Source organism: Rhinatrema bivittatum, chromosome 7 (assembly GCF_901001135.1).
Source record: "Rhinatrema bivittatum chromosome 7, aRhiBiv1.1, whole genome shotgun sequence".
NCBI lineage: Eukaryota > Metazoa > Chordata > Amphibia > Gymnophiona > Rhinatrematidae > Rhinatrema > Rhinatrema bivittatum.
Window position 1 is genome coordinate 296,848,031 of NC_042621.1, and position 9,499 is coordinate 296,857,529.

Here is a 9,499-nt window from a genome sequence, read left to right on the forward strand (position 1 = left end):
TGTTCTTCCTGTAGCATTAAGAAAAAAAGCATTCAATGAGGCAAAAGCAGGGCTGGATCCCATGCTGGCCTGACCTAGAACAGGTGGCAACCTTAACTGCACCATGCTACAAGGAATTCTCAGGGTTCGTCACTGTTGTCACACCTCCATCTCTCTTTTCCGTATTCTCCTCCTCTCATCTGGGGATATCACTCCCAAGACGGGTCTACCAAAGGCAACTCTCATCCCATCTGTGCACATCAATTACCCCCTCTAAACGTATCCCTATTCCCCTCCTCCCTCCCTTTCTCGGGTTCCCTGCGGAATGCCCGTTCTATTTCCAACAAGCTTGCCTACATCCATGTCCACTTTCTCTCTCATACTCTTCATCTCCTCGCCTTCACCGAGACCTGGCTTTCTCCTGAGGACCCTACTTCAACGGCTGCGCTCTCCCCCAAACACCTTGCACAGCCAGCCAGGATGGTGGTGTTGCACAGCTGGTCCCCCCCCCCTCCTTCCACCTCACTAGGGGTCATCGTATGTAACGCCACAGGCTCAGGTGCAATGCCATGAAGTATTTCTTCACGGAAACTGTGGCTGATGCAGGGAATGCCCTCCCAGAAGAAGTGGCGAAGACAAGAATGGTAATGGAGTTCAGAAGGGCAGGGGGCAAACACGGAGGATGGAAATGAAGGAATGGGGTCACCAGCAGTAACTTTAGCTGTAAAATCTTTGCATGGCAGTAACCTGCATGGAGCAGCAGTTACAACCCTAAACATTTTGCTAGGCAGACTGGATGCACCATTTGGGTCTTCATCTGCCATCAATTACTAAGAGACCACATTACGATGTAATCCCAATCCTTTTTTTCCCCTTGAGACTTACTCCATCCACCAGCTCTCTAGGTAGCTGTCATTTATCGAGTCCCCTCATAAATCCCCCTCCTCCTGTCTCAATGACTTTGACTCCTGGCTTTCCTTCTTTCTTGACCCATCTTCCCCTTCCTTCATTTCTGGGGACTTTAACCCCCATGCTGATGGCCTCTCTGACTCTTATGCCTCCAAACTCCTTGTCTTAACCTCCTCGTTTGACCTCCAACTCTGCTCTACCAGCATGGCCACTGCTTTGACCGAGTCCTTTCCTCCAACTCTGTCTCTCAGACTTTCCCCCTCTCAGATCATCATCTGATAACTTTCACACTTAACCACCCTCCCTCCCAGCTTTGTCCAACACCTTCAGGATTATCCAGACTATGAGCCTCGTATCCTCTCCACTCCTGTCTCCAGCAGTTAATGATGCAGCTTCTTCCTATAAATCTATACTCTCCTCTGCTGTAGACACTCTTGCCACTTTCCTTATCCATCCTGTGAGGCGCATGAAACCTCAGCCTGGGCTCACCCCCAGAATTCACTTCCTGTGTTCGTAAGGCCGCTATGTAGAGAGTGTCCATGCTGACGTCATGCATGTCAAATACATACTGGCGTCCTTTCAATCTGCTACCTCAAGACTACTACATCTCACTCATCTCCTTCCTCAAACTGCCTCTGCCTCTCGCACACACACACACACCCTTCCCCTTCACTTTCTGCCCACACTATGGCTGACTATTTCCATGACAAGGTTCACAAAATTAGTCTTGAGTTCTCATCCAGGTCACCTCCCTCTTCCCTGGTCCCTACCAATCTCTCCTCCTCCAAACTCACTACCCTGTTCCTCAGCTCTGTCTACACAGCAGTCATCCCTTCTATCTGTCACTTTCTACTGCTCCTGTTTCTGCTGCGATCACACAACTCCTTAAAATTCCCTCTCTGGACCCTACCTGACATCCCTTGCCTTTCACATTCTAACTGCTCAAACGTGCCGTTCACCTTCGCTGTAAGAGACTGTCTTCCATCTCAAGCCATTTCATCCACTCCAATATAGTTTTCACTCTCTACATCCCAAACTCTTCCATGATCTGTTCATAGCCAAAGCCTTATCCTCCTTGACCTATCTGCTGCTTTTGACACTGTTGGTCACCACCTTCATAGTCTGTTCTTACTTGAATTTCGGGCTGCTGTCCTATCCTGTTTCTCTTCTTACCTCTCCCCTTGCACTTTTAGTGAGTCCTCTGCTACATCCTCCTCTACTGCCACTCCACCATCAATTGATGTGCCTCAGGGTTCGGTCCTGGGCCTCTCCTCTCCTCTTCTCTCTCTGTACTTGGTCCTTTTGTGCTCTGGCATCTTCCATGATTGTCAATGTCATCTTTATGCTGCCAACTCCTACATCATTTTTATTTCTTTATATCAGAAAGGTCATCAGGAATCCAGTCCCAAATCTCAGCCTACTTGTTTGATGTTGCTGCCTGGATGTCCCAATGCCACCTTAAACTCAACATGGCCAAGACAGAGCTCCTTATCTTTCCCTCAAGCTCACTTCCTCTCCTCTCCCTCTATTTCTCTGGATAACACTGTCATCCTCCCAAACCCCTCAGTCTGTAATCTTGGGGTCATCTTCAGCTCCTGTCTCTCCTTCGCTACAGATATCCATAGTGCTAAAATGTGCCGTTTCTTTCTCTGTAACATCACCAAAATCCATCCCTTCTTTTCTGAAAATACTATCAGTACACCGATCCACTCTCGTCACCTTCCGCTTAGACTATTGGAACCTTCTCCTCACAGGTCTCCCAGTCAGTCATCTCTCTCTATTACAATCCATCCAAAATTCAACTGCAAGACTTATCTTTTGCCAAAGACATTAAACCCATATAACCCGTCTTCTGAAGTCACTACATTGGCTCCCTATCCATTCCCGCAAACAGTTCAAGCTCCTCTTACTCGCTTACAAGAGCCTTCATTGTGCAGCTCCTCACTACCTCTCCTCTCTTATCTCTTGCTACAACCCTCCTCATGCACTCTGCTCATTGGACAAGTATCTTCTCCCCTATCAGCAACGCCTGACTCTGTGCTTTCCACCATACACTTGGGATAGACTTCCTGAATCAGGACACTGGTCCTCTCTGGTCTTATTCAAATTCAGTCTACAAACCCACCTTTTTGAGGCTGCTTTTAAATCTTAATCCCCGGTGCACCTCTTTTAGCCTTATTGGCTTTAACCATTCTCTTAATGAATGAAATTCCCGCAGTCTGTTTTGTTTTGCCTCTTTGTCCTGACTAGACTGAAATCTCTACAGAACAGGGACTGTCTCTTGTGAGAAGCCCTTCAGACATGCTGAGTAGTAGTAGCAGCAGCAGTAGACTTGGCCTAACAGTGCAAAGCATTCTGGCGTTTTCTAGTCTTACTGCAGGAGAGAAGATAGATGGCAGCTGGTAAGGACACTGAATCGGATGCGTGCAGTTCTCACGACTTCATTTGCTCTCTCTTGGGAGAGTGCCGTTGGCGTCTTTCTTTGGATCGCCATTAGACGTTCTGACTCTGAATGGGGGAAGGCCAACGATGTGCAAGGTCCTTACCTCTCCCAGGCTCTGCTGCTCCTGACGGTCCTCAAAGGTGGCCGTGTAAAAGGACTCGTAGGTGATGAGGTCAGGCCGCTCGATGTCATAAATCGCTTTGACTTTGGGGATGGCTGCTAGGTCCTTGTAATCAAGAATCTCATTGTCTACTTTTGCCTGAGAGACAGAGAAAGAAGATCAGGTTAACATGAGTCCTCGCTAGGGCCCTGGGGCCTGCACGCGGAGCTGGATTAATTTCTGTGCTCTCCATCCCTCAGCTGAAGGGAGTTCCACCTCCAAAAGGAAAGAGAGGAGTCCCCTGTGCCAGAGACAGAGGGAGGGCCCAGCAGGTACCGGCAGTGGGAGAGCCGGAGCAGTCATGGGGGCGACCCTGAAGGAAAAGTAATGCAGAACACGTCTGGCCCCACTGCAAGCTCCTCCTCCACCAATCCCCCCGGAGAGCACTTCTGGGTTACACAGGAAGCATGAGAGGAGGACAAGGATGGAGAGAAGGGGCTGGGGAAGACATGGAGTGGGTTAATGCAGGCCTGGGAAGTGAAGGAGATTGTGGAAGACAAAGAGGGGGTTAATGCAAGGCTGGGAGGGATGGGACAGAGCGATGGGGGTTAATGAAATATCGGAAGGAGTGAGAGAGGAAGGAAGGCTATAGAAGACTGGGGATGGGGGAGGTAAGGAAGGTCTGGCAGGGATTAGGGATAGAGAGGAGGCTCTGGAAGACAGAGGAGGGGTTAATGAAAGGCTGAGAGGGGTGAGAGGAGGCTGTGGAAGATGGAGGGGGTAATAAAACTCTGGGAGGGATGAGGAACAGAGAGGAGGAGGCGGCGGCTGTGGGAGGCACAGAGGGGTCAATGATGGGGATAGGGTCAGAAACAGTGGAGGGAGGTGAGAAAGGGCTGGTAGAAGAGCAATGCAGGGTGGGAGGTGGGAAGGTGGTCCTGAGTGACCCCTGACAGAGGGCGAGGAGCTCCCCATCACTTCCTGAGGTAAAGAAGTGGCCAGAGACAGCCTGAAGGGGTGGGGGTCATATACAATTTAGATGGGCTGGGGACCCTGGATTCTTTTTAGTGCCAGTGCCCAAAAAATCCTTCCTTCAGCTCTGCTTGTATAATGGCAAGAAGTCAAGCGAGCGCACGTTTATAACCCTGTGATGAGAGGCGCTGCATTAACACCGCCCGCCCCGGCGAACATCCGCTAGGTGAAAGCTCTTTGCTCGCAGGTCGTCACCGAGCAGACAAAACCCAGCTCAAAGCAGAGGGTGCCTTTCCCCCCAGCCGACACCTTCAGACGCCGCGACCGGGGGAAGCCCCCGAGGCGGGGGCGGCCACCTGTCCGGGAAGCAGCGCACATCATCCGTTCCCACGTCCTCGAGGACAGGACCAGGAGCGGGCGCACAGCTCAGCCGGCGGCAGGTACTTACGCAGATGCCATGTCCCGGAGAGCCGGGGATGCTGGACCCGTGCCGGGAAAACACGCTCTCAGCCGAGGTTCTCGTGGGCTGCGAAACAAAAAAAAAATAAATAAATAAAACAGGCGGGACAGTCAGACGGCGCTTTTCAAAAGGGTCGCCACGCGCGTGCTGCCCCAACCGACCCGAGAACAGCGGCTGCTGCCCCGCACTCCCCCACCAGGGCCGGCTTTAGGGAGCGGCAAAAGTGGTGCCCCCCTCCTGGGAAAATCACAGGGGGACGGGGAAGCTGCAAGCTATAACCATTTTGCATCAAGTAATAAACAGAAATTAGACATCCGCGTGCATCATTTTAAACAAAGTGGACCGACGGTCAGAGCAACGCGCTGAGAAGCTCGCGTCAAACGCCGCTGCTTGCAACCTTGGGCACGTCACGTTACCTCTCACTGCCTCGGGTACCCGCTTGTACACAGTAAGCCACCTCGGGCAGGTACGCACAGTATCCGACTTCTAGAACAAATGCTTTAAGCCGTGCTGGGCATATTTCAGAAAGGCGAGCTAAAGGGGATGCAACAGCTCCCCTATGAGGAAAGGCTGAAGAGGTTAGGGCTGTTCTGCTTGGAGAAGAGACGACTGAGGGGGGATATGATAGAGGTGATTAAGATCATGAGAGGTCTTGAACGAGTAGATGTGAACCGGTTATTTACACTTTCGAATAATAGAAGGACTAGGGGGCATTCCATGAAGTTAGCGAGTAGCACATTTAAGACTAATCGGAGAAAATTCTTTTTCACTCAACGCACAATAAAGCTCTGGAATTTGTTGCCAGAGGATGTGGTTAGTGCAGTTAGTGTAGCTGGGTTCAAAAAAGGTTTGGATAAGTTCTTGGAGGAGAAGTCCATTACCTGCTATTAAGTTCACTTAGAGAATAGCCACTGCCATTAGCAATGGTTACATGGAATAGACTTAGTGTTTGGGTAATTGCCAGGTTCTTATGGCCTGGATTGGCCACTGTTGGAAACAGGATGCTGGGCTTGATGGACCCTTGCTCTGACCCAGCATGGCAGTTTCTAATGTTCTTAAATAATTCAAAAGCATTAGCAGGCCGATGCAATATCACGCGCGTTTGTTTGTTTTTTCCCCAACGCGTGCCCGCCCACCTCTCCCAATGCTTTTGAGCGCCACGTCTCCCCTGGCGCTCAAAAGCATCGGGTGCCGGGGAGACGTGGCTGTGCGCGGGCCAGGAAAGCGGGCGGCCGTTTTACCCCGCCGTGGACAACTCACACGCACGATATTCACGCGGGCCTGCGGCGTGTATGCTGTGCGCCCAGAAATGCATTTCTATTTGTAATCGAGCCCTTGCATTTCCCCCCTAATTTTAAGCAACGCAATGATAATAAGTGTTAGGAACTAGAGAGACCAGTTGTTTTTTGTTGTCGTTGTTTCGTGCGCTCTTGGACTAGCAGAACGACAACTTCACCTCCGGGGCTGGCGCTAAGTAAATTTTCCGCCTTAGAAAGGATGCATGGCGATGATGGGCTGTTTTATTTTTTTTGCATTGGGAGATAACAGCCGCATCCACAGGGCGTTTGCACGTCATGAGCGCCGTTAGCTACGGGCGAGCCTGGATGCGCGTTTTGGACCCGCTGATCCCCTTTATTGCATCGGGTGCTGGTCTAGCGCGTCCAAAACAAGCATCCAACCATGGGGGGGTTAGCCTGTGCGCACTTTATTGCACCGGCTCCTGAATCTGGCCAACATAGAAAATATGAAGTTATTTCACTCCCATTTCCTGTGATGGGTGGGGCCCGGCTGTTCCTGATCTTACAGTCGGGCTCAGAAGATGAAGCATTGCCCCCACCCCCCTATCGGGTCTGCTCTTCCTCTCTCCCTCTCACTCTCTCACCTGCCCCCGGTCCCTCTTGCTCACACTCTCAATTCACCCTCCCCCTTATCCTTTGCTTGCTCTCCTGTGTGCACGATTCAGTATTTTAATTTATTTTAATTAGGCCTGGCGGTAAAAAGAGGCGCTAGGGACACCAGCGCGTCCCTAGCGCCTTTTTGACAGGAGCGGTGGCTGTCAGCGGGTTTGACAGCCGACGCTCAAATTTGCTGGCGTCGGTTCTCGAGCCCGCTGACAGCCACGGGCTCGGAAACCGGACGCCGGCAAAATTGAGCATCCGGTTTTCAACCCGCGAGCCGGAGGCCTATTTCAAAATGTTTTTTTCCTATTTTTTTTTTACTTTCGGGACTTCCGACTTAATATCGCCATGATATTAAGTCGGAGGGTGCACAGAAAAGTAGTTTTTACTGCTTTTCTATGCACTTTCCCGGTGCCCGGAGAATTAGCGCCTACCTTTGGGTAGGCGCTAATTTCTGAAAGTAAAATGTGCGGCTTGGCTGCACATTTTACTTTCTGTATCGCGCGGGAATACCTAATAGGGCCATCAACATGCATTTGCATGCTGTGGGCGCTATTATGTTCGCGGGAGGGGTTGGACGCGCATTTTGGACGTGCTAGCTTTACCCTTTAAAGCTAGCACGTCCAAAACACGCGTCCAATTGTGGGGTAACGGTGCACTCCACCGGACTGTACTGTATCGGCCCATTAGTGCTCAATCCACTTTTTCTGTTTCTCACGCCCCCCACTGATCACAGGCTTTACCTCTCCAGCCCCAACTGGTAATCTCCTCACCCTCTACCTCCAATGCCCCTCCAGCCTGCCTTGCCCTCTCACCTCTCCACAACCCAGTAGTTGCTCTCTCTCTTCCCGCCAGCCCCTTGGTCACTCTTCCCCTCCCCCATTTATTCTTTTGGTCCTCCCCCTCCTCACTCTCTACCCTGAATCGTCGTCCCCCCCCCCCCCCCCCCACCTTCCTCTTGACATCCCCCTCCCACTGGCAGGAGGAAAGCATCGGCAGACCGGGTCCCCAGTGAGCCGGCGAAAGAGGAAGCAGGCAGCCCTCCCCACCCGGACCTGCGACGCGGCAGGGATTAAGAGCCCATCCAGCACCCGAACGGCGTTCCCCGCCACCACGCAGCTCCCGCGGTGATCTCCAAGCCTTCCCGGCGCGGGAATACAACAGCTGCACCGTCCGCTCTGCCGTCACTTATACAGGGGTCAGCGAGGCAACAGATTACACAGAGGTACAAAGACGGGTCCCTGCCCCAGAGAGCTTACTGGGTCCGTGAGATGAAGCGGCTTGTGCTCAAGGTCAGAAGCAGGGTCAGGGGCAGACCCCCAGAATCTGAACCCAGCTTTCCTGGCAGGCCAACCCTCGCGGCATACGGAAAAGCGAGCAGGGCCCTGCGCGCGCACAGCAGCAGCAGCAGCAGCAGCTGGGAGATCCTCCCGCGTGCTGCCCACCAGCAGAAGGGAAAATAAGGCCGAATGTAAGCTGTGGACCTCGCTACCCTAGCACTGGGGAGCACCGGGAGCTGCCGTTTCCCTTCCCCAGCCCTTTCGTGCCCATCCTGGAGGGCGGTTTTCCCAGAGGACTGAAATCTAGTGTCGCCGGCCAGACGCACTTGTTCAACGACACCCCCCCCCCCCCCCCCAAAAAGTGCGAGGAGGCCTCTAACGCAGCGCCCGGCCCGTGAACATCTCTGCCGGCGATCGGCAGGGAGACGGATACCCTCGCGAACATCTCTATTAAAATGCAGGCATCGCCTGGTGCACGGGGATCGTCTGCAAGCAGAACCTCTAAAGCTCAGTCTGCAAGGAAGCTTTACGCTTTCTCTCCAGGCTCAAACAACTTCCTGCAGTATCTTGACAAGAGGGGCCCAGGCTGCTTCCTGGGCACAACACGGGATCAAACAAAACAATAAGTAAACCAAATAACTCTGACGTCCTACCCCAGGGGAAGGCTCAAGGCAAACACAGAGCAGCCAGAAGCAAAAGCAGTTTTTAGCAAGGGAAGGAGTCCCACGGTGGGTGGCTTGGCACAGAGGTCGCCCACAGACCCAGCTCCCTTCCTGCCCCTGTACAAAGCTCTCACAATGAGGGTCAGCAGCCTGAACGAGGACGGAAGGTGAAAGCACGACATAAGCTCTCTGCCTGCTCCCCAGTACAGCGAAGGTCAGGCTTATTATTAAGGAAGAAAATCAGTCTCCATCCGGCACCACCGTGAGCGAGCGCGCGCGCCTTTACAGCTGGGACGCTGCAAGGTGCGGACAAGAGAGCGCCCGGGGGGTGTTCGGTCTTCCCAGAGGGCTTTGCTGGCTACTGTGCGGCGAAATAACGCTTCTCGGGGGGGGATCCCGAGGGCGTCCTCGGAGCGAGAGCGCGCGGGCTTCTCAGCTCTCCGTCAGGGGAAACCCTGCAACGCCTTCTCAGGTATTTCCCCGAGGAGAAATACCTTTTCCCGAGTTTTATTTGATAACTTTTCAGAAGGCGGCCTTTATTACACAGGGGCCTCTTACTGCCATCACAGCTGAGATGTGAATCTAAATATATACATATATATATATATATATATACATACACACACACATGCATGTATATATACACATATATATATATATATGTGTGTATATATATATATATATATATATATATATACACACATATATATATATATATGTGTGTATATATATATATATATATATATATATACATATGTGTATTATACATGCATGTGTGTGTGTATGTATGTATATA

At 51.8% G+C, this 9,499-nt stretch overlaps 1 protein-coding gene across 1 annotated transcript in view; it reads right to left on the reverse strand.

Moving 5' to 3' along the window:
• Window positions 1-9,499, reverse strand: part of ABLIM1 (actin binding LIM protein 1) — a 364,303-nt gene that overhangs the window by 49,509 nt on the left and 305,295 nt on the right. Inside the window, 2 exon segments of the mRNA XM_029610466.1 lie at window positions 3,435-3,590; window positions 4,852-4,929. Of these exon segments, the coding sequence (XP_029466326.1) occupies window positions 3,435-3,590; window positions 4,852-4,929 (234 nt within the window).